Source organism: Glycine max, chromosome 7, assembly GCF_000004515.6.
Source record: "Glycine max cultivar Williams 82 chromosome 7, Glycine_max_v4.0, whole genome shotgun sequence".
In the NCBI taxonomy this organism is placed as follows: Eukaryota; Viridiplantae; Streptophyta; class Magnoliopsida; order Fabales; family Fabaceae; genus Glycine; species Glycine max.
Window position 1 is genome coordinate 14,300,854 of NC_038243.2, and position 26,564 is coordinate 14,327,417.

Here is a 26,564-nt window from a genome sequence, read left to right on the forward strand (position 1 = left end):
CCGTGAGGAAATGAGATACAATCTTGGATTTTTTTCAACTCCCCTCACCTAACCAATTGTCAAGCCAAAGATGAGCTTGATCCTCCACACCTATCTTCCATTTACATCTAGATTGGCTACCACCTCCACAAGATAAAATCAAGTCCCTCCATCATATAGAAGTTTTATTTGGACAAGTTTGCCAAAAAGCAATTTAAAGGTAGTTTTAAGCTTTCCAATGTCAGCTGATTCTCCGATTAAAGCTGTTGATCTCTTGGCTGGGCCTTGCCTTGTGTTAAATCCCTTAACAAATTACACTCCTCTATGGTTATCTTTTGGATGTATTTTTATAAACTCATTATACTCCACAATCTAATCAAATGAACACGATCAATCAAAACAATTGCAATGGCTAAAAATTTTAATTTCTGGGAATCTATTTAAGTAGAAGAAAAGTAATTTGGTCAAACGGTACTCTTACACTAACTGAATCAAATTTCAATTAATGACACTGGTTAGAGGAAAAAGATCTAATAATTCAAAGAAAATATACACACTTAAAATACAGCTAATCTATTAGGAAACCATCCTCACTATTATACAAAAACTGATACAGTTGCCCAAAATATGGATCAGCAACTAGTTCAGCCATACATAATGATGTACAGCACTGTTTTACCATGTAGCAGACCCAAAGAGACATGTTCCCCAAGTTCTGCATAGAATTCTCCAAATTAAAGTTCTACAAATGTCCATTCCAACTTTCCAAAAGTTTGGTTTTGTTGGGGCAATTTAGGTACTACACTTTGTGCATGTATATATATTATATACACACATAAATACCTAATCAATGCACAACTCCATGCTCATTAGCTATGAATGTTTCCTTTCCCACTTCCCTTCACGTCTGCTGTCTCTGTCTCTACGTTCTCCAAGTTGCCTTGACTTGCTTCCTCTTGAACTATGCCTTTGAGAGCCATATCCACCAGACTGGCCATCAAATGCTGATACTAGTTCTGGATCTCCGATGCTGCTGGTATCCCCTGAACCCTTGCTTCCATCGACATTTTCTTCATACATGCTGCCAGTGTCATCCTGTCGGTCACGTGACTGTAAGATAGTAGGCGGCTGTCCTGAGAACGTTCGAGATCCAGAAAGAACTATAGTTGGTGAGGGTGCCATTGATGAACTGGTGGAAGGAATTTCAGGCTGTAAGCTTCCACTGCCAGCTCTAGTGCTCCCTTCATTACCAGATCTTCCATTTTCTCTTTCACGGAATCTATCCCTAGGTCGACTACAAGATGAGAAACCCACAAAAGCCCCATGAAGCAAATAGAAAACCAAGGAAAAGAAGCACAAAATACATCTGTTCTTTCCAACAGAATAGAGAAAAAATAGTTTTGACTAGAACATTCATCGTGAGGATAAAGTTTCAAGGAACACTTGTAAGTAGGTAACTTATTCAATTTAACAGCTTACCTAGTGTGAGTGGAGGATGGAAAATCACGCCGAGATGGTCGAAGTCCTGATTCTGCTTGCTCTATTTCACGCTGAAGTTCTCTCTGCATATAAATGAAGAGGTATTATTATTTTAAAAGCCCTAGAGCAGAATAACACTTTCTTTGATTAAGGAAAAGGAATATATATATATATATATATATCATGAAAACAACCTCCTAGAGCAGAAAAGGCAAGGAGAAAATTTGGCATCAAGAATTCCTTCCATGGTGATTTGAAAGAGGGAGTTATGTAGAGCAACTACCTAGATTTACTGACTAGGAAGGGGTCTGCATTTGCCAGCAAAGTCGATAAATCTCTATATAGCTGAAGGTGGGTCTCCTTAAGCTTTGTTTTTCATCCTCAGCATCGTCAGTCAAACCTTGTATTAATATGTCCCACATTGCCTAGGAATGACTACAATACTTTTACAAGACTTGGGCAATCCTCCTCCCATATAAAAGTATTCTGGCCATACTGGTTAGCTGAGTCTTGGGTGTGGGGGCTGTGTTAATGTCCCATACTGGTTAGGAATATGGCCAGAATACTTTTTATAAGACTTGGACAATTATCTTCCCTTGTGCTAGCTTTTGGGAGTGAATTAAGCCAAGTTCATTTCTAATACCTAGCAACACTCAATGAAGTTCATCGTTCTATTTTGTAGCGATAATGTGATGTTTATTGGAAAGTATCCCTATCAGGAGAAGAGAAATGCTAGCAAACTGCTCTTTACTAGTTTATTATTGGGTGAATGTAATGTGGGCCTCACTGTAAATGGGGATTGGGAATAATCAAGCAACTCTACATATATCTTGAAATCACTCTGGAAAGACTAAGCACATTGAGATTTTCTGCCACTTTGTACAGGTGATCCAGTGGTTCAGCCCAGATAAACTGTTGTAGCATTTAAGTTCTAATGACTGATTAGGACAGGTTTACTAAATGGTCCTTGGCACAGTTATGTATGTAACTACATGCCAGCTTCAATGGTCTCTCTTGAATGGTGCTTGGCTAGTACTAGTAAATAGTAATACTACAATAATACTTAAACTAAATTAGTAGTTTAAATAGGTGTCAGAAATCAGTATCATTATTATAAGTTTATAACACATTTCACAATAAGAATTCCTGTTTTTTGAGTGTACCTGTGTTTGCCTCTCCTTCTCCATATCAAGATTGTGACGCAGTTCCTTTGTTTTAGCACGCTCTATTTCTAGCAATCTTTGTCTTTCCAGCTCTTTTTCCATTTCAGCTGTTCTCTCCCTGTTGAATAATTATAAAAATACTCAGCTTCCAGTACAATCAATTAAAACAATATATAACAAGCACCAAAAATCCTCAATAAAGAGCTAAAACCTATCAAGTTCTTGCAGAAGATCTGCCTCCCGTAAAGATGCTTCTTCCAAATGTTTTTGACGGGCATGTCTCATGAGTAGTTTCTTTTGCCTACGGGCTATGATATCTTCTTTAAGTTTGGACTTTTCTCTGATAACATAAGAACAAGTTTCAAACACTTAGCCACATCCCTCAACAGCATAAATTGTTAAGATATCAAAGAAGGTAGAAGACTGAAATAAAAGGTAAAATTTAACACACACACCACACACTGACCCGGCAGTAAACCAAGACTAAGCTGCCAATGATTATAATGTTTTGCTTTTTTACCTTTTTGATTGGCAAGGGGAGGGATAACAAGATATTTTAACTTAAGATAAGAAAGTGCCCAAACTTAAGATTCGGTGGCGTTGTTTACAAAAAAAAAAAAAAAAGACAAGGAAAATAAGAAATACAGTATCTCAAAGAGCTGCACAGTCAAATTGGATGATACTAATTTCGTAAAAAAAATTCATAAGCTTTAACATGGAGACAACTCTATCCCAGGGGGGATTTATAGAATGGTTCATACTTAAAGACATGCAAACCTGCAAACCCTCTGAATCAAACCATGCAAAAAGAGAACACTTCAAAGATAAAAGTCAAATTGAGTAAATCATGTCTTATCTACAGGGTTTCTACCATTAGCATTCTTTTCCAAGTGGATGTCTATCAATACTTGAAAGAGAGTTACAACCACTTACAAGGAACGAATGCACTCTCTGATTTGCTGAAGCCTTGAGACATCCTTTTTGTAGGCTGTAAAGTTCAAATTTATAAAACAAATTTGAAGCAGAGTGGACGGTTTCAGCAACAATAATAGTGAATAAGTTACTGCAAGACAGCAAAAACAAGTGTACAAAGACTTCTGTGTTACTTAGTTGCATGTGCTATACCAGAAAGTACTTACAAGGAAGACCTGGAATCTGATTCCAATCTTTGGAATCCTCCATTCGTCCTTGTAATGCATGTTCCTTCTGAATTATGTCTAGCTCCAACTCAGCCTCCTCAAGCTCCTAGAAAATACTCGACAGTATGTAACTAATCAGATAAGTTTCAAAATAACAAAAGCATTTGGTTAATAACCACACATACCATATCATCTTGGTCAATTTTCCTTGAGAATAAATCAAAGTATGAGTGAACTGCAGTTAAGTTGCCAAGGACCTGTTTCAAATTAACTATGTTAAAAATCATGACATAAAACAGTTGTAGAAAATTTGGCTACTATGACCAACCAGAATGCATAACAGCTGAAAATAGTATAAACGCATGATGTATTTGGATAATTTAGTATAAATAGATTGCAACACTTCTTTGCTTTATTGAAAATTTATATTTTTTTATATTTCCAACCAAAAGACATTCTTAACTACATGCACATGAGACTCTAACATGAATCTGAAGTTTTATACACAGTAGTGCAAATTTAATTGTGCTTGAAGTTTACAAATACAAAAGGTTCAAATCTGTTTAGTTGAGTTTTAACAAGCATAAAATTACAAATACAAGTAGGCAAATCTACATTATAGAAGGAATTTGTCTAAAAGTTGTGTGTTGTATGTTCATTGTTCACACGAGTCTTATTTATAATCATATATTAGGGTAAAACAGTACCAGTCATAAGTACATAAGAATAAAAAAATCAAATCCCTATTTTGTGGTAACTGCATCCATAATTTCGAGCAATAGCTATTTACATATTTAAGTATTTAACCAGTGTTAAATATGATATCTAACACGTCATAATCAACACAAAGAAACGTAATTTTGGCTTATTCACTTAGAGTACACAAACTTGGGTAGGACTGAAGATTATGTGTCAATAAATTTATCAGCAACCATACACTATTACAAGTTGCATGTATAAAATTATTTTGATTCAAACAAAATTTCGACTTTCATGAAAATTGAAAGGATGACATGGTTGTTTTAAGTATATTACATTATTACCTGGACAACAGATTGACGAGTATTAGAAAAGTCCGGGTCATACTGCTTTGAAGAATTCTGAGAAAGTACTTCTTTCAGGGCCTTATATATAAGCATAATTAGGAATTCATTATGAGATAAGAAAAAACAAAATACAAAAGTTATGCTTTGAACAGGAAAAGGATTAAATGTTTTTTGTCTAAACTGGCATGAATGACTAGTTTCATTATAAAAGATACCTCTTTGGCCTCATCTCCTTCATCCCTCAATCTACACAGGACTTGACAAGTCTTCTTTGCGAGGTCTCCAAGCTTGCCATCTAGAAAAGCAACAGATAACAAAATGTAATGTTAAAAGATGTATAACATAATCCGAAATTGTAAAATGCCCATTTCATACAAATATAGCAAGGATAAAGATTGATACCATGTTTTGTTGACCCTAAAGTTTCAACATTTTCCCATACTTTTTGAGGAATCAAAGAAATATCTTCAGCTGGTGAGTACAAGCAAGCATAAGCAATAAGTGCTAATGAAAGTTGCAGGATAGGACCCTCTTGTGATGGTTGTGCATTACACAAACAACAAATGCTATCAGCTGCCACAAGAAAAGATTGCAAGTGATGGTGCTCAGCAAACGGAATGTAATTTGACAGAAGTGCCATTGCATGAATCCTTATTTGTAATGACAAATCAGATGATGCCAGCACAACAACTTCATCCCAAGTACTAGAAACCAGACGAGAAAGAACATAATTAGGAATGGATAAAACTAACTTATTTCGAATGAAGTCAGTGCAAATTTTAGAATTCATCTCAGCTCTTTCTCCATTTGTACATTGACCAAGAAGTATTCCCAAATGCTTAACTGCTACAATACGTTGCTCCGGTTCAGCATGGGCTAGCAGAGTACAAAATAGATCTATCAGAGAAACCTCACTTTCTTGACTGTTATAGATGCCTCTAGAGATTAAAGAAGATAACCACTTATCAATCTGCAAACGCCAAGATATTCTTGGTGCACTGCAAGAAACATTCTTTATTGTGGAACATATTATGCCTACCACACCATCCAGGCAAAAACTATCGGGTACTCCAAGTAAACAATCAAGCATCAAGCAAGAAACTTCCCAGCAACTGCTTTCTTGAAGCATAACGATCAATTCACAAAGGCCTTGAAGACCAAATCTCCAATGAAGTGTGAATATGTCAGATGATTTAGTTGGTGAAGAATTTTGATCGTCATCTTCAGCTTTATGAAATTTTTGAGAAACTGATGTCAAACATTTTGAAAAAACAAAACATTCGGCAAATGCTATCGTTAGTTTTCTACTTATCTGATGATGAAGATTCCAACAGCGCTCAATAGCTGGATTAAGTTCTAAAATGAGACCCTCTATGTCCTTACAAAAGCCTTCTAAATCATCAGAAGGTAAATGACAATGACCAACATCAGAGTTGTTACTTTCTACATTATGAACATCATTCTCACATGAAGTGCAACAGACATCACTAAGAAACCATGGATTTGGTTTCAAGTTATCATCAGAAAGTCCAGCACCATTTGCATGAGGATAAGGAGGCAGCCGAAGAGGAATCACACCAAATTCTGTTAATGCATTCACTAATAGTAATTTGCAATTATCCATAACACATTGAAATGCACTGAGATAATCAAAGAAAGAAGTTGTTGGGGCAAAAGCAGCAAAGTTTGCCGGTTTCAATAAAGACTGCAAAAACTCCCTCCTATATCGGATGGATAAATCAGGAAAAATTGAAGCCAAAATAAAAATAGGCAGCGCTGTATTGTATTCTTTATCTTCAGAACTATGTTCAAACTCACTCTTTTGTTTCAGTTTCATGAAAAGAATGTTAAAGCACAACTCCTCAAAGTTAAGACAAGAATCACCATCCAATAGCTTTTCATCATGAGAGATCTTAGACAAAGAATAAGAAATGATAGGCTTCAACAAACGCAAAACTGAGTCAAGAAATGACACATCACAGTATGTAGAACTTGAGAGTGACACAAGCACTTGCACTAGTTTAGGAGTCTCAGGAACCATAGCTTCCATGTGTTCAACTATAATAGCTTCAAGTATGTAAAGGATTATTGCTCTGGCATTCTTTGCATTATAGCCTTTTAAATTATCACTTCCAATTGAAGATGCAAAAGAAAATGGCCACAAACACAACTCAGAAAACCAGCACAAAACATCAGGCACCAGAATCGAAGAAACAGATCTCAGCTGCAAACCAACAGCCTCTAAAATGGCTTCTCCAAAAGATTTGAATTGCCTTTTCATATTAGGAAAGAACTTCCAGAGTTCAGGATATATTGCACAAAAAGATCGTTCCTCATCACATTGATTACCTCGCTCAAATTCCCTCTTAGCAGAAGAACTGTGTTCAAGCCGTGAATCTTCAATTTTTACCTCTTCATACTTTTTATCGACAACACCATCAACAACAGCTAGGTCATCAGCAAAAATAGAAAGTAAATATGTCAGATGAGACAGATCAGATGCAAGGAAAATGCGGTCCTTCATATACTGTTTTGCATTATGAGATATTGCCATCCAACCAAGAAATCGAACCAAAGGGTATGAAGAACCAGAAAAATGAGAAATTCTCTGCATCCATGCTGAAGAAGGAATTAAATTTCCACAGAGGTAATTATTTTGGACATTAGTTCCAAAAGTTTGTTCTTCACCTGCACCACTTGCAGCAATTACCAATCTTTGTAGCAGTAACCAACGTCGCTCTACCCCATGCATTCTTTGTTTTGTCAAATGCAAACTACCTTCCTTCAGCTGGTGATGAAAAGATGCCAGCAACTTGTTCAAGTCTTCAGCATATTTTAAAATGATATCAATCACATGTTCTGGAGGACAATATAACTTGGTGCCTGTGTGTAAAATGTACACAAGACTCTGTAGGAGAATTTCATGCATTGAGATTTGGTCTCCCTGCAACCGTTTGATCAAAAATTTACACAGCAGGGCTTGGTTTTGTCGAACCAAGGTTAGAGCATCTGCATATTGTACATCAAGGGGAGATAGCTTTATAACCTGTTCATCAAAACCTTCAGCAGAATAAGCCTCATCTTCCCCATTAGATACTTGTAAATGATATTTCCTGTCCAATTCTGCAGCCTCAAGTAGCATTTGAAAAACAAGTTTATCTCGTTTTCTTTCTATATGTGCAATAGTTTCTAAATTAGGTTTATTCTTTCCAGAAGCCCTTTTTACCTTAACTTTATCATGAGACTGCACCGCTTTAAATTCATTAACATTCAAGAGGTCCGTCAGTTTTGAAGAGGCTCCAATAGACAACATAAAATAAGGATTTACATAACATTCTGCTGCTAACAGCAGAGCATCAATTGCAGCATCATGGCTTTCAACAGAGACATCATTATGAGAATGCAAATCTAAAGCCAGGCGTCTAAACTCAGAAGCACGAAGTTCACAATCATTGTAGTTTAATAGTTGAAAATAATCTGCCTGCAGGTTGAAGTATTCAAAACCAAGGCCAGCATCCAAGATACTAGTAGGAAAATGATGGCTGGCATGTTTCTCAGCCACATGTTTGGGTTCCAAGCTCATATCCCCAATGTTAGAAACAGAGCTATTTTGATTAGGAATATTAGAGAAATCTGTCAATGTCATACTCTGCAGTTCTGGTGGGGCAAAAAGTAGATTACGATCTTCAACAAAATCAGATTTTCCTGCTGTTTCTGAAACATCTGTTTTTCCAATAGACTCATCTTGACCATTTGACTTGGAAAAATCACCTCCACCACTAATGCCAGAGGAAAGAGGTGAAATAGATGCAGTTTCATGATCGGTTGGTCTTAAAACTGACTTGCAGAGGTCAACATCAGGTGGCAATAACATGTGTGGTTCCAATATTGAGAGAAGCACGCTGCAGATAAAAAGAAAATGTGCAAAACAAAAGATATCCGTTTAGTTTCTAACAATTTTTTATTATTGTCAGTAAATTAGGAAAGTTTATATTTTGGTGTTAATTTCAGATTTTCATGGGAAATCAGAATTCCCAGAATTAAGGGGAAAATAAATCGGGAATAATTCAATCCCTGATATTATGTATTTTTAGGTTAGGCCTTTATTATTCCGTTTCTATTTATTTGCAGTAAATCATTGACGTTTGAGAATGAATGAATATGAGAATAAAATTCTCTTTTGTCCTTCCTCCTCCATATTCTACAATTATTAAACTAGATACACCATGGTAAGGACAAAAAACTTGTAATGTTAGTTCAGTCATCATGAAACATTAACTATAATAGTCACATAGAGATCCAAATGTATTTTATTTTGGCATTGAAGATTTAAACTAAATTATGATTAGTTTTCTATGTAGTTGATAATAAGTTGAAAGAGAAGAAACTGTTTTATTCAATCTAATCATAAAAGATAAAAGATAAAATAGCTATCTTTTTGTTTTATTTTTTATATAAAAGATAAACTACAGGATAAATTGAAAGATAAACTTTTCTATCCTAAATAACTGTATTTACAACAATACAATATACAATACAATAAAGCAAGACACAAGACAGTGATGCAATACCTAGGAGCCACAGATCCATGCCTCCATTCTGATTCCAAACAAGGCAGCACAGCTGGCTTTCGTACAGCAGTATGGATGATATTTAGAGCAATTGTGCAATTATGTTCCTGCTTTTCTGGAAACAAAGAAGCTAAATCTCCAAAAGCAATTTTGCTTTTTGATACAGCAATGGCAGGATCAAGAAAAGGTTCCAGCATCTCCACAAGAAAGAGGATTTTGTGTTTGACTTCCTGGAAAAGGCATATTAAATAGTATTAACATTATTTGGCTCTTCTTTTTTTGTTTTAGGGGAAATGAAAAGCAACATCTTCACAGATAAAGAGCTCAATCATTTCATCACCAGCAAATTATAAGGATACAATGTAGAGATAATGAAATAAAAAAGATAGGATTTATTTACCAACGAGATGTTTATCCTCCTTACACAACTCTCAAGTTATTTTATTAAAAATTACATATAAACACCTTATTATGTACAATCCACTAAATGGCTGCTTTGGTTAAAGAATCATAGACATTTGGAGAATTGGAGTTATATTATATAATGAAATATACATCCGAGTATCAGATATAATTCCCCTACATCCTTATTACCCTTCAACAGTTTAAATGTCTAAGCGCTGTTTACAGTGAAGGAATGGAATGACATTCTGCTATATTGGAAAAATATTTGGATTAACACTCCAATATGAATTCTATTCCCCACCAAGCTCACTTTTCCAAAAAAGGTAGGACTGAGATTCCCTGCATTTGTGAAATACTATCCAAATTTTTTTTTTAATAATGTCTAGTTTATAAAATGATAGATTATGAAATATTTACAGTCTCCTTCCAACTCATTTCCCCAGTCAATTCCAAAGGTAATGATTCATCTCCTTGAGATGGGAGAAAACAAAGGAGGCCGCTTTCACAGATTTAGGTTTACATAGGTAGAACCCACAATGACATAGGTCCGTGCAAGGTATACAAAGAAAGTTCCAGAAGTTAACTAACTACAGGCAGGTAGGTAGTTAGTCTAGTACTAGTCAAACTCTTTAATTGGGTGAAGCTCTTAAAAATTCAGGGACATTTTATTGTACTGTTTTCCATTTGAGTATGTCTGCTAAGTTCTAATAAAGAATCAGAGTTGTTCTTGCTGTTATTATATTTTCTGATTCCAGTTTATCAACAGGTATCATATCTCGATCCAGGAGCATGTGGGTATCACAGAAGTAAATGAATACAAACGGAGGGCCATGGGTGGTTAACAGTGTGAACACCTAATTTTGTCCAAATACTAAGTGGATAGAAAAATATAATAATAAATAACAAATTAACATTATATCTAGTATCAAAGAAATTATTACTAGGGATTATTCCTTAGTTAATATTTTCTAAATTTTTTTGCTCATTTCCACATATACTAAAGATTATTTCTTAATTTTCATATTTTCTAATATATTCCTCATTTGCTTAGGATTATTTCTTATTTCCTTTTTTCCTAATATTTTGCAACTCATTTATTCATTTACCTACAATTATTTTGTGAATTGTTTCCTCATTTACTTATGATTATTTCTCAGTATTCTCCTCATTTACTTAGAAGTATTTTGTTACTTGTTTCCTCTTTTACTTAGGTTATTTCTTAGTTATAGTATTAATATTTGATAGGGGCAGGGGTTTTCAAGAAAAAAGGGAAGATAAAGTAAACTACAGAGAAGGACGTATCAAGAAAATTTCATTGCGCTTCTTCATAAACATAGTACATTAATTTGGCACTGAAACTTTGCATCTCTTAGCTCAGGCACAATGTATCAATATGAAGAGAAGAAAGGAGAGGAAAAGGCAATAATTCTTAGTCTCATTTGGAGCAAGTTAAGTACCTTATATTTTCCAAGTATGTCATCCATATGCCCAGATAAAGCTAGCACAATATATTTCAAGGCAGCACGAGCACGAACAAGTGAATTGTGAGCATCCTGACAAACACAACAGTTTCTTAACTTGAAGCCATAACAAGAAGCTTAGTATAACAGAATATAAGAAACTAGAAATTGATGGAAGTATTGAACCACCTTTCTACATTGCAACCTAAATCGTTCAACAAATGAGCAGTGCAAAAGGTCGTGCTAATAGCCAGATGTAGTATGAAATATGAATGTATAATGCATGAGAGTGTGCATAAAGATAGCGATCCACACATTTTAATTATTATCAGAAAATAAACATTGTGTTCCAATAAGCTAGCTGATCAGAAATAATGATCATTGTTTGTGAAATACATGAAGTAAGCAAGAATGACTAACATACATGGATTATGCCCAAAAGATCCTCCAAAAGCTCCAGAGCAAGATCGACCTGTGCAAAAAAGAGGCCCATAGATGAGGAGGAATCAAATAATATTTGAATAGAAGTGTACAACTTGACACAAGTCCATTTATTTCAATCTGCCTTCTACATCGATTTGGATATAAAAAGAAAAATTGAAGTAACTGCATAACTAGCTACTTGTTAAATCAAAACCTATATTTACATTAGTGTTAAAAAAAACAAGAAAAAGAAAAACTACTTTACTAATCGTAACTTCCTACTTTAATTGTTGTTTTAAATAAAAGAAGAAATTCATTAACACAGAGCATGAAGTTACAAGGAACTTGGAGAATATGGGACACTCAATGATAAAGGGAAAAGAAACAACAAAGATAAAGTATAAATATTAGAAATGCAAAGTTACTCAATCCTTTGGGTCTCGGCAAATATGTTTTATTTTTTTTTATCAGCAAAGGTAAGATTACATTATATACTAATAATAATAGCAGTACAAGGGGTACTGTTGTATATACAAACCAGCACCAAAATATGCAGAACTATGGTGCACCCTTACATACATAGTGCACTTTAAAAAACAACTAGAAACCAAACAGTTAATCTTATAAAAAAAAATATCTACTAAGCACCTCCCCTTCCCTCCCACCTCCCCACAAATAAAAAGAAAACGAAAAATAGAATATGAACATTCAAATCTCACAGTTGTACCAAAACCATATATATAGTAGCTCAGAACCTAGATTAAAACAGTCCTATAAAAAAAAACAATCTTCCAATTTCTTGCAACACCATTAAAGCTGGTTAGAAAAAAATGGTTCAATAATCTATAACACTCACATTAACCAAAATGGCTGAACAAAGTATTTCATAAAGAAAAATTAGCAGTAAAATGTCAGAACAGATATGCTGATCATAAGCATGAACCAGAGCATGAAATTTAAACACAATGAGGACAGACCAAATCAATACCAGGTTTTGGTAATATAATAATGATGATGAAGATAAAAATAACTGATAGGGACAAAAAATATTGCAGAAGATATCTCAAAAAACAAAGAATCAGGTTCTAGCATACCTTCGCAATCACTTGAGTCATGCACGGTGCCAGCACACCAGAACACAGATCAATCAGTACACATGCAGCCCTAGCCTATACAAAAAGTTAAGGTCAAGTCAGCTGCTGATCCAGAAGAGAGTAAATTTTTTAGCAAATTGCATTAATACCCTTTAAATTTTTCCGAATTACACACAATACACCTCCTTGTTTAATGTTTACAACAACCTTCCTTATAGGGGGTGCCAATGTAATGTTGTCAAACATTAAGGGGGTTTAGTGTAATATATAAGGTGTCAGTGTAATGTTTTCAAACATTAAGAAGAGTTAGTGTAGGAATAGAAAAAAACAGAGCTGATGTGAGCTGTATAATTTTATTTTGTCAATTATTTACTTTTTAAGCAGAAGGAAACAGGGCTATACATGAAAAAAATAAATAAATAAGATTCTAGCTTAAAATTAAGAAATAGTTGGTTGACTAACATGAGATGGTGAGTATGAAGACAGATAACCAGCACAAGCATGAACAAGCGAACGATATGCGGCTGATGTTGCTGTAGCAACAATCTGCACATAATACACACAATCATGAGAACTAAGTTTAAGATGCTACAAAGAACACAACAAAAGCATCTAGCCAGTTGGGTCTCTATAATTGCCTTTGGAATATAACCTGAGATAAAGCCTGTTGTACAATAGGTTGCTTCCACTGAGAGAAAGTGTCGTCAACAACATCAAAAGAATTGCTCACCCATGGGCGTAGGGCTACAAAAATTCCAACAAAGCAGAAGCCAAACATTGAATAAAGCAGTTCTATAAAAGAAGTTGTAATAAGTATGACAAAGTTATTAATAAAGAAAACTGAAGATGCTAAAATTAGTTCCAACCACAAATAAAATTTCTCCTTAAATAATATTTTAATTAAACAGTTACAGGAAAATGATCAAATTCTCTTATAGGTAATACCGTATATCAATAAAATAATAACATGAGTGGAACAGATCCACACATTTCCATACTTCAATTTCCAAAATCGCGCATAGGCTAAAAATAAAGGAACTAAAAGTGTAATTAAACCAAACTAGTATTTGCTTCTGTTAGGAAAGAGGATTGAGGTCAACCACAAGCTGAACCAAGACCTCTATAAGTGTATAGGAGGAGGGAAAGAGTCTAAAAACAGAATACTGCTAATTCTGTTAGACCTTTCAGTTAGAACTGTTAGACAGTTATTTCTGTTAGAGAAAGTTGGGCTGAGAAGTATAAAGGGATCCTTGCTAGGACAAGGAGGGGTTATCGAGTTGTATCCATAGTGGAACAGGGATATTCCCTTGTGTGAAAGGAGGATTGCTCCTTTGTGTTTTCCCTATCGTTTCAATAAAACAGATTCATCTTTTCTGTTTTAATTGTGCTATTTCCCTTTTCTTTCTTCCTAAACTGAAGATTCCTATCAGCTTCCGTCAAATAGGGGAAAAAAGGTCACAGCAAGATTTCCATCAATCTATTACTAAAACCAAGCACAATTTATTAGTAACACTTAACCTGGCAGCAGAGCTTGTACAAGTGGCAGTGCAGCCCAAAAATCTGAAGATCTCTCTGCCAACTTGCTGCAAAGAACAGGCTGTAAATTGCAGTGTGTTAAACAATGTACATACTGCAAATTTTGACAATATAATTGACACCAAGGAATTATATATCATGTTATTGAAAGGAACCTGTGATGCACAAGAATAAAGAACATGTAAGGTTCCTTCTTCCACAGCCCCAATATCTAATATATTAAGATAGCTGCAATCGCACTGCTCATATGGCATCTGGAACTCCTCACCCAACAGGTTTGAATAATCAACTAAAGTGAAAGAACTAGACAGTTCCGAATTTGATTTATCTTCCAAAGGAGATGTTACTTCATCTTGAGGTTTTGATACATCTTGCTCAGTATCTGGATTTATTAGCTTCTGCATAATTCTAGATGCCTGAAATAAAGGCGAACATATACCAGAAGAACACATTAGCAGCAATGGATTGAGCACATATACAAAAAGCAAACGATAGATATTTCCATTTTTGGTCAAAAATAAAAGAGTATTTTAACTAGATTATAGATCCATGTACTGCACGGTAAACTTTTTATTTTTTTCATTTTAATCATTTAAATTTTACTTATTACAATGTTAATTAAGTTAATATTATTCAAATTATACAGTTTTTAGTTTTTATGATATTAACTGTTCGAAATTTATTATTATGATAATGATATAATTAATAATTGAATACTACTAATCAAGTTGATATTATTCATATTATTATGTATTAAAAAATAGTTAAAAGTATTATGTAAAAAAAATTTATTATGTATTATATATCAAATTAATCTTTAAGTGAATCTTTGGATGAATCAATTTATATTTTAGTCTCAAAATAGTTACAAGTATTAAATCACTTTAAGGTGTATAAAAAATTATATTATGCTTTTATGTTTGATGTAAGAAAAAAGAAATAACATAATAAAATATTTTATGTAGGTAATAATAATAAAAATTGATTGCCGTAAAAAAATGATTTTATTTTATAACAATATAGGATCATGTGATATTATTTTAGTATTATCAGTATTTTTTTATCGTTGTAGTAGTATGATATTATAAAACTTTGATGGTAAAAATATAATATACAATATTATAACAGTAAAAATTGAAACAAATAAAGTAGGGGAAAGTGTGTGAGAGTACTGCAGTCGAAATTCACACATTTAATTATAATACATAATATAGATTCTATATTTTAATAAATAAATTTTATAATTTTTTAAAAAAATAAATCATTTATTTAATCTCCTAAATGTTTATATAACATCACTATTTTATTTTGAAAAATTATGGTATAAAAAAATTAAAAAAGTAAAAAATAATTATTTTTGTTTTTTAAAGTTATTTAGAGACTTATTTGACATTATTTTTTAATTATTTTAATATTATTATTGAGTGTAGATATTTTATAATATCTATACACACACATACATATGTGTATGTGTGTGTGTGTGTGTGAGAAAGATGAAAGGAAATGTAGACAGGGTGTCATTATTATAGATAATAAAAAAAAATAGAATGTTTGTGGCGAGGGTTATAAATTATGTTTGATCAGATTTTATTACATATCTATAGATAAACAACTAAATGGATGAGAGATAAATACCATTCTACATACAGAGCCCAGATCAGAATCTTTATATGCCTTTCTCAGAAGCACAAAAATTGCATCTGCCCTAAAAACTATGGCACGGTATGCAGATAAAATTAAAGGTGATGCACTTCGTGATCTCCTTGGCTGCATCAAAAAGAAAAAAAGGTTCGTGGACAGAGGGGTCATACATGTGGAATGACCATCACTTAATAAAAAATACAGGAAGAGTAAGTACTATAATTCTATAAAGCATGTACAAGAGACAGAATATGGATTGCATTTCAGAAACTAAAATGGCCAAAGTTAAAAAAAAAAAAAATTAAAATTGTTTGTCAAGTATCAACTAAGAAAAAATCACCCTTAACAATACATTGCCCCTCCTCAAATATACTGTAAGAAGTCACTTAATGTCATACTTAACATGATTAAGCATGGAAGCATTGACTTTAATTGGATGATTTTGGATATGTAAGCACTGATGAGCACTGACAGTTAATTATAAAATTCCAGTTTCGATATAAATAGACAGCGCTTTATGAAGGCACTTTTGGACCTTTGGAGACCTAAAGGGGGATGACTTCTAGGATTAATTGGACCTTTGGAGACCTATAAGGAAATTACTTATAGGGTTAATTGGAGCTAGGAAGGAGAGGATTCTCTCAATTGAGCACAGAAACAGACAAACTTATTGTGTAAAAATCAAAGAATGGAAAACCACGTCATAGCACATGCACAAATAATAATCACACCATCAGTAAGCACAGATAATAAACCATAGGGGAATGTACCTCAAAGTTAGAGGAAACAGTTAGGGTTGGTGACAGTTGACTACTTTTGGAGACATCAAGGTCAGTGATATTGCCTGGAGGTTTTGAAGTTGTCCTGTAATTAAACAAATTATTTGTGCTAGAGAAATTATGAACAACAAAACAGACTATGCATGCACACACACACAAAGAAAATAAGATGTGTACTTAAAGGGCTTCAGGTGCCTTATACATATTGGGTCTAGCAATGGAATCCATACCAATTTCTGACCAAGAACCAATAAATTAGTTTCCAAAACAAACACAATAACCATGCAAATCCTATTACACTAGGCTACATGAATCAATTAACAGCATTGAATTCTATCAAAAACCATATTATCAAAAAACCATTACAATTATAACCCCTTTCAAAGGTTCCCCCTAAAACTTTCAGTGGCCTTGTTCTTCCCATTTGAATTTAAGTACCAGACTATCTTCCTTTCAATCCTCTTGTCCCACTGGCCTTTTTGGGTCGTCTTCTCGAGTGACCAAACCACTACTACAAAACAAGTCTCTGCTTTCCCGTCAATTGATGCTAGTTCAACTTCCTCCCAAACACATTCATTCTTAAACTTATATTTTCTATTATGTTTTTCATCCACCTTAATTTTTGCATCTCTGCTACATGGTTTTTAGCTCTTTCAGAAATTTGCAGCCCAAAATCAAATAACTTACTTTCAAACTAAAAACTAATCAAATTTACAATGCATGACAAGAAGCAGAATACATAGCTTATGTATCTCTACAATATGAGGGCATGCAATTTGAAATCTATAAGAATATCACAATCCTTCAGTTTATTTTACTGAAAATCTTTGTTTGGAATTGAGCTTTTTCTTATTGAAAAAAATATTAGAGAATACAATTTCCAATAGAAAAATAATTGTCTAGTGAAAATATAAAAGGCAAACTAACCTTTCATTCACCACATGAAGAATAGGATAAAGAGGACCAGCAAGCATGGCAAGAAATCGAAGGTTAGATTCAGGACTGTCGGGAAAGCTGGAAAGGTCTGTCTGCAGTTTTACATACAATGCTGAATGGCCTAAACAAAAATATGGAAAAACAGAACAGAAAAAATAGGAATTATAAACAACGTCATGAAAGTAAGAAATGCTTGGGGTTTACCTCTAGTTGTGGAAGAAATACAAGCAACCGACTTGTCATGTCTTGCAACAACTGTAAACTATGAAACATCAGAAAGGAGAGAATAATAATAGAATAAATAAACTGCATAAATGGCAGCAAAAATATGTAATTCACCTGGAGATGAATATCATGAGGATCCTGTTTGTGAGATAAAATATTAGGCAGCAAGTAATTTACAACCGGTTGAAATTCAGGTTCAAGACCAGCCACAGAAACTCCTATTAGCTGCAACAGACAGGTGGCAAAAACATGCTTAGTAACAGCAGGTGAGAACCAAATGAACCTTTTTTCATAAAAGTTGTGTTAAAACAGAAAGAGAGAAGAGTACAAAAAGATGAAGGATACGAAGTAGATACAAAAAATAACACAAACAAAGAAACAGTAGTTCTTAAAAACCAATCAATATAGAAGAGCTGTGATTGTGAGGGAACAAAAAGTTGAAAAATTTGTCAAGATGTGTTTTATGAGAACTGAGAAGGCTTTTGGTATACACTGTTTCTATTTGTTGAACAGGATAGATTACAAGACATTTTCAAGAAAATGCTCATGGGATTTTAGGTGGGTGTCAATGGAATATCTTTGGAGGGGTTTGAAGTGCAGCTTTGCTGATAGATTAGCTTCAACACAGTCCTCTTCTCAGTTTATATTCTTCAGGTGCTGGCTTTGTCTTGTATATTTTCCTCCCTCTCCCCCCATCAAAATACACAAAATTATTGAAAAAAGTGGACATCTAGCATCCACTCACTTATCAAAAGCTTAATGCTGCTAAAAAATATAAGCATCCTTCTATCTCATTAACCAAATGTCCTAAAGTAAATGAGGACAAAATATCCAACAATTCTATAGGATGTAAATCTAGATTTCAGAACAATAACAAATGAAGAAGAGCAGAAATGGTAAAGCTATTATAGTATACCTGAACAAAGAAAATGGCAATGGGATTTCCACGCAAACAAGATATCCTCACATATCGGCATGGGGTGTAATTTGTAGGGTAGATCATGTCACGTCTAGGTGCTTCACAACGTGGGCGAACTTTCTGAAATGTCTCTGGCTGGGAGGCAAATAAGAATAAATAAAGCACAGACCACAGCGTTATTCATCTTGGAAAATACATGATTATAAGAAAAAATAAGCCATATCTAAATGCAGAGGAATAACTAATCAAAATATAGCATCATTGTCAAAACAAGGAATTGAAGGAGCAGAGTTTAATATTAATAGTGCATCTTTATCAAAAAGCTGAAGAGAAACAACTCTACATTCTGTTGAAAATAAAATGGTGTCCACATGAAGTGACACTCGACCATTTTACCTTCAACTTCTTTACAAACAAGTTTGTTGGACAGAATTCTTGCCAACATTATTGTTCCCAATCAATTAATTTATCAATTTCATTAAATCAGCACAACTTAATTATATCATGATTCAAGAATGACCTTGTCGAGAAAGATTTCAAGAAGCGTGCATCCTGTTGACAACATCCTTGGTAAAACAACAGGAGCCTATAGCACAAGTCTTCAAAAAATCCCTAATATAGGACAATGATCAGACTTCCTATGTTCTCATAAGATTGCAAATACCAAAGATTCAACCCAAAAAAAAACAAAAAAAAATATTAAAGAAATAGTCATTTTTTTGGTCTACTATTTCTAGCCCAGACCAATTTTGCTTCTGAAAGATGTAATGTCAAACAATCAAAACCAGTCGTTCCAATAAAAGCTTAAACTCAATAGAATTTGTAGTTGGTGTCCATGGTAGTATGAAGCCCAAATACTCCAAAATTTGAAAAGTATTGGTGTCATACTCATGTCAAATACCAATACTCCTTGGATACTTCTAGATACGTATCTGAAAAGTATTCAATTTTTTTCTCTGATTTTTTTTTTCTGCAAAAATAATATTCTATTAATTGAGTACCAGTGGTACTAGAATTACAAACTACATTCCAGATTAGACCCAATACATAAAGGTTGGGACCAAAATCTGGTATAATATCATTTTACATAATTTGCTCTAATAGTCTATCCTCCTCTATTGAGAAATGCTGCTCTGATGTTTGAGGACCAGTAGTTAAAATGCATGTTGAAATCCTTCTCCAAATTTGTGAGCCACGTCCATAATAAGAAGACTGCATTGTCTAAGATTATGTTAGCATCAAATGACCCATTTGAGAATATAATATTGTTTCTTTGCTGCCAAATGCTCCATGTCAATGCCAACCACCACCACTTCCATCTGCTAGACCTCACTCCCCCTACCATTCCATGTATGTGTTGGATAAAGTGTTGCCTTGGGTGGTTTGGGAAGACACCCGACAAACCCATCCAAGACAATGACTCCCACCATACTGAAATTATCTTACCACACTGAAAGAAAAGGTGGCCTGCACTTTCCTCCTCACCTCCGCAAAAAGGGCATGTTAACTCTCCAACCTGAATCTGTCTCCTGTTCAAGTTTACCCTGGTTGGTAATCGGTCCCTAATTAACCGCCATGCAAATATAACAAATTTTGATGGCAGCTTGAGTTTCCACAGCTCCTCAAATGCTCCATCCTGCTGCTGTTCCGATAATTCCTCCCACAGCACTAAATAAGCAGATTTCACCGTATATTGCCCACTCGGGTCTGCCTTCCACTCCCATTGATCTCCTTTGTGAGCCTGTATTGTACTTTGTGTAACATCCGACAAAAATGAAACCGCCATCTCTATTTCATTATCAAACAATGGTCTTCTCCACCTAAAATCTCATTCCCACCCAGCTTCTTTGAAGGCCCCCATGTGTTGTATACATTGATGTTGCTGATTAGAAATACTATACAACCTAGGGTATTTTGTGAGAAGCGTGTCCTCTCCCCCCAACCACCTATCCTCCCAAAATTTAAACTTGTCCCCGCAGCCCACCTTCCATGAAATCACAGAATTCATTATCTCCCTAGTCTGCGGATGATTGAACAAAAGCTTTAGATCCCTCCACCATACAGATTCACCCTTCCCTCTAGTTACCTCATCTAAACCCCTCCAACCTTCATATTTTGACTCCAATACTCTAGTCCACAGCTCCCCCTGGCTATGAAATAAACTCCATTTCCACTTACCCAGCAGCGAGAGGTTAAAAGAGTTAATGTCTTTTATTCCGAGCCCCCCAACTTCCTTGGGCAAGCATACAGTATCCCACTTAACCCAAGCTATTTTGACTTGATCTTGGTCACCACCCCATAAAAATCTTCTCTGAATCCTCACTAGCTTGTCCTGCACCTTCTTAGGGACCCTGAAAAAAGAGAAAAAATAAATCGGAATGGACGTTAGCACTGACTTTATGAAAGTCACTCTCCCCCCAAATGACAAGTGTCTTTGCTCCATTTTGCTAACTTTCGCTCACACTTAGTTATAATAGGGTCCCACGTGTGGCAATATCTCGGATTTGTTCCAATAGGAACACCAAGGTACGTGAAAGGGAACGACAACAGCCTACAATTGAGGTAACCAGCTACAACATTTCTCCACTCATCCGACACCCCAAAAGCTCCAACCCGCTTTTAGCGAAGTTGATTTTGAGGCCGATACAAGTTCAAAATCCTCATCATTGTTTGATAGCCCTAATATTTTCCATTGATGCCTCTCCGAAGAAGATTGTGTCATCAGCATATTGTAGCAAGCTAATTTCCACCTTATCTTTACCACATAAAAACCCCTTATACAACCCCTTCTCTAACGCTTGTGATATGATGCCACTAAGTGCCTCTGCCACAATATTAAAAAGGAGAGGTGATAATGGATCACCTTGTCTGAGCCCTTTTTGAGGTACGAGACGGGCTTCCATTCACCAGAACTGAAATTGATGCTGATGTTAAACACCCCTCCACCCACTGAATCCATTTGTCACAAAATCCCATTCTTTTTAACATGTAAAATAGGAATTCCCAGGAGACAGAGTCATATGCCTTCTCGTAATCCACTTTGAACACGAAGCATGATTTATGACACCTTTTGGCTTCGTCAACGACCTCATTTGCAATCATCACACTATGTAGCATGTATCTACCTTCTATGAATGCTGATTGCCTTTCATGTATGATGAAAGGCATGGCCTTCTTCAACCTGCTCGCCAGTATCTTCGCCACTATCTTGTATGTGCAACCTATCAATGAGATAGGTTTGTATTCATTCAACAATTGTGGATCCGCTACTTTGGGAATGAGTGCTAGGAAGGATGCATTCGAGCCCTTTGGGAAGATTCCATTAACATAGAATTCATCTAAGAAGCGCATGACATCAGGCTTGATTATATTCCAGAATTGCTTTATGAATTTGAAAGTTAGACCATCTGGCCCCGGACTCTTCTCACTCCCACAGTCCCACACCGCCCTTCTTATCTCCTCTTCTTGAAAACAGCTCACTAGAGTTTGATTTTGCTGATTGTCAATGGTCTTGAAAGCAACCCCATCTAATGTTGGTCTGTCCTTCTCATTTTCTTTGAAGTGTTGCTCAAAGAACACCTTAACTGCCTCTTTGACTGTCGTCGGGTCGTCCGTCCATGCCCCATCAACCATCAACCCTTTCAGGCAATTATTTCTTCTAGTAGCATTGATCATCAGGTGAAAGTATCTAGAATTACAATCACCTTCTTTAATTCATCTGGATCTCGCCTTCTGCCTTAGTAATGACTCATGTGATTGAGCCGCCATCCATAAATCCTCCTGAAGCTGCTTCCTGATCATCATCTCCTGCTGGGATAATTGTCTATCAGCTGTGTCCGCTTCCATCTTATTCAACTCTTCTTGAATCTTGGTATATTTCTTAAAAGTATCCCCAAATTGTTCTCTATTCCACACCTTGAGTCTGTTCTATGATACTTCTTGGATGCTCCCAAATATGTATCCAAAAAGCATCCGATCTTTTTTTATTTGATTTTTAATTGTTTTTTCTAGGATATGGCTTGGATACTTCCGGATACATATCCAAATAGTACCTGAAAAGCTTGCCTTAAAGCTTCTTGTGAAGCCATGTTCTTTCATGTTGTGAGAGGAATTAGAGTACATATCCCTTTATTCATTCATTAAAGAAAAACAAAATGGATCGAAACAATATTTAGTTTATGTGCATTCAAACCTTCAACTTTTATCTAGGAAAGGTGAAGGGTATAATTGTATTAAAAAGGAGACAAGGTTATGGGGCATTAGTGGAGATATACATGATCCATTAGATGATGGTACTAGACTTCTTGAATTGGCAAAGTTGTCTCTTGATGAACCAAACTTAGAAGTTATGCTTTTTCTAGATGACGTAATGACATATAATCAATGTCTCTTTCTTTACCATTATTCGGCATCAATATAAAATATTTTATCAATTTTTGTTAACTTATCTAGGCTGTATCATATCCTAAATTTCAAATACCAATTTTTTGTTGTACCTACTGGTTAATTTGTTTGGTCATTGGATTATATATTGGCATTTGTTCAAAAACAATCAAACCTAAAAAAATGCTTGCTACATGCACGCATACCATATACTAACTTTCCTTAATAAAACATTGACTAGCCAAAAAAAATGGACCCTAAAGGATTTGACAGTTGACACACACACAAGCTTAATAAAAACACGTGAGAAAAAAAACATGAATTGCCAATGATAATTGCTTGACAACTTTCAGCCACTAACCTTGTAACGTAAGCCAACCACAATTTCCCACTCAAGCACAGACTTGTTATAAATTCGTATATGGGACAACAGGCAAGGCTCCTGCGATAAAGAAATAACTATCATTTAATTACACAAGAAGACACAAACACCACAAACTTGCAACAAAATCCCGTTTCACATCAATCCTATCCACACTACACACCACGCAACCCTCTTCCTTTTCATTTTCAAATCTCAACATCACTACTCTGCAAAATCAGCCAAAATCCTTAAACTCCAATAGTTATAGCTGAAAAGCAAGGTTTTAAACACCAGTCCACAAACATGACTTCAGCCGAAGCATCAAGGTTTTTGTGGTGTACACAACCCCAGTTGTTACCACATTGGTCACATTGGTCCGTAACCCCCCCCTCCCCCCCCCCCCCCCCCCCCCACAAAATCAGAGAATGCAACAAAACCGGGACCTCTGCAACCACAATTTAAAACCTATCTCAAAAGTTAAGAACCTCACCCCCCCCCCCCCCACCCCAAAAAAAAAAAACAAAAACTGAGAAACTCAATTCCGAATATTCAATTCATCTTCAACTAAACTATTATTACTCCCAGCTGAAACAGAGTCCAAGTGCAAAACCCAAGTTCTAGTTTCATTCATTCATACATCTTCAAAATAAATAAATAAAGTTCTTCATCTTGAACCAGCCCTAGAGTTCAAAATCCAACCGAAGGAAACAAACAATCATTCACTGTATATCAAGAGAGTACAGCATTATAAAAACGAATCAGTGTAAGGAAAAAAATAATAATAAGTATAAAGAAATGAGAATTGAAAGTGCAAAACCCAAGTTCCAGTTTCACTATTTTATTATTCATCAAATTAAAAAAAAAGTAAATAAAATAAAGGTGTTCATCTTTAACCAGCCCTAGAGTTGAAAAACCAACCGAAGAACGAAACAAACAATCATTCCCCGTTTATTAAGAGATTATTACAGCATTATAATTACAACAAGAAGATGCATGAGAATGAAAATTGAAGAAAATGTTTGGGACTGACATCGAGTTCTAGAAGAATCCACTCCTTGGTGTTTGTGGCGGTGGACCAGTGAGTGCGGAGGTCGGTGTCGAGAACGTGAAGCGCCTTCTGCGACGGCGATTCTCTCGACATCGCTTTCACCTTGAAAGGAAGAGCCTTCACGCGCGGCTCCAACTCCACCTCCATTCTCGAGATTCAATTCTATTCAAAAATCACAATTCGCAAACACGAACACTTCTTTGGGGTGGGTTCGGGTTTTATTTATAGTTTTACGCATTCGTTTCGTTGCACTGTGTGTCACTCACAACAAAGACAGCAACACTAGAAGAAGAAAAAGAAGAATAGAAGAAAAACCCCTTTCGGTTTTCACTGCCGCTTCACTCCCAAACCAAGGCTTTAAATAATTTTGGAAGTGACCGGGACTCCAGGAGTCCAGGACAATTTTGATTTGTTTGTTTATTTATTTTTCTTCTTTTACTTTTTGTACTTTAGAGATTCTCTAGTCTACTTACCAAAAATCAATGTCGTGTGTTTAAACTTTTAAGGGTTTTTTTTTTGTTTTTTTACAGAACGTGTGTGTGTTTAAGGTTGTTTGATTGCTTCTCATGGTTCGTTTTTTAACCAAAGTATAATATAATTAAGGTTTTTCTTTATTTTTTTACTTTTTTGTGAGGAGGAGATAACTTTTACAAATTTTTATTTTGATATTATAGTTTGACTATGTGATTAATTATTGAGATTGAATCACATTTGTAAGTCTAATAAGTTTTAGTTTTAAGAAATAGTTATAAAGTTTAATTTTTATCTATGGTAAAAAAATTACTAAAAAAAATTATTCTGTAAACTATAAATTATTTTAAGTGTGAATTTTAAGAGTTATAAAAAATTGTTTGAGTTGAATTGGTTTTAAAAAAAAATAATAACTCAATCACATTTGGGTTGATTCGAATTAGGTCACCTAATAAAATAATATAAAAAAATAAAAATAAAAAATAAAAAAATTATAATAAATGAAATAAAAGTAATAAATAATATAAAAAGTTAGAATATAGAATTAAACAACATAAATAATTTAAAAAATAAAATGAGTTTATATTGGTTCAGATTTTCATGTTCAAATATGACACTTAAATTGATGTCATCTAGTTTATAATTTTAGAATCCAAACCAAATCAATAATCAAAATCAATCTAAATTCATTCTTCAGGTTGATTTGGTTTGATTTGATCGAATTATATTAATATCCAAAATTTAAGAGCACTAAAAATAATCTTAAATTAAATAATAGGATTTATTATTTTTTTAAATCCTCTAAACTCTTTAGGATTTTTTTTAGTTCTGGACATTTTTCACTAATTTTAGTCCATTAATAAAAGTATGGACAAAAAAAAAGTTAAAAGCCTAAAAGTAAAAGATGAGGAAAAAAAGTCAAAGGATGTTGACCATTCAAAAAATAGAAACTATAAATAGATATCTTAAAAAGTTTAGGTCACGTTTTAGATTATTTCTCATTTTTAGTTTTAAATTTTTAAAAATCAAAATCAGTTGAGTTTCGATTTATTCTTTGTTTTTAGTTTTTAAAAATATATTACAAATTGAAGATAAATAAAATAGGTCAACTATTTTATCTTATCTTACTCTAGTATGAAATAATGGCGGTGGCAAAAGTAGCAGGATGGGAGTGGCGGCGCGGGTAGTGGTGGTGGTGTCGATGACAATGATGACGGTGATGGGGTCAAATAATGGTGGCGATGATGGTGGCGATGGTGGTGGTGGTGGAATGATGATAGTGACGCTAGTAGTGGTGGAATGGTAATGACTAGGTTTTAAAACTCAAACCGACCTGGCTAGTCGAATCGGTTCGATCGTGACCCAGAGGTCAAGGTGGGTCGAGTTGCTTATCAAATCAACCATGCATTGAGCCTAATGTAACCCAGTATGACCTGTTCGGGTTTGCAGTTAAACTAGAGACCCACTAACCCGGGTTAGGTCATCCTAAGGGAGGAAACGCGC

The 26,564-nt window shown here is 34.7% G+C and overlaps 1 protein-coding gene across 5 annotated transcripts; it reads right to left on the reverse strand.

Annotated features, from left to right (window-relative positions):
* Positions 1-555: 555 nt before the first annotated feature.
* Positions 556-25,284, reverse strand: LOC100807087 (uncharacterized). 5 transcript variants are annotated; one of them, XM_014777958.3, is made up of 26 exons: positions 24,573-24,998; positions 23,540-23,620; positions 18,793-18,930; positions 17,991-18,101; positions 17,856-17,906; positions 17,643-17,743; positions 16,707-16,800; positions 15,931-16,062; positions 14,451-14,711; positions 14,278-14,356; positions 13,412-13,503; positions 13,222-13,305; positions 12,760-12,834; positions 11,667-11,714; positions 11,240-11,335; positions 9,378-9,607; positions 5,209-8,708; positions 5,022-5,101; positions 4,804-4,884; positions 3,946-4,017; positions 3,761-3,866; positions 3,555-3,609; positions 2,833-2,961; positions 2,622-2,739; positions 1,470-1,541; positions 556-1,275 (listed from the first exon to the last, which is right to left on the reverse strand). In XM_014777958.3, the coding sequence occupies exons 1-26, from the start codon at positions 24,735-24,737 to the stop codon at positions 853-855; spliced, it is 6,474 nt and encodes a 2,157-aa protein (XP_014633444.1). In that variant the 5' UTR covers positions 24,738-24,998; the 3' UTR covers positions 556-852. The 5 variants fall into 5 exon arrangements, 4 of the variants coding, with proteins under 4 accessions (XP_014633444.1, XP_006583494.1, XP_006583493.1 ...); XM_006583431.4 differs by having other exon boundaries at positions 556-1,273; positions 1,459-1,541; positions 4,804-4,860; positions 24,573-24,996; XM_006583430.4 differs by having other exon boundaries at positions 556-1,273; positions 1,459-1,541; positions 24,573-24,995.
* Positions 25,285-26,564: the final 1,280 nt, after the last annotated feature.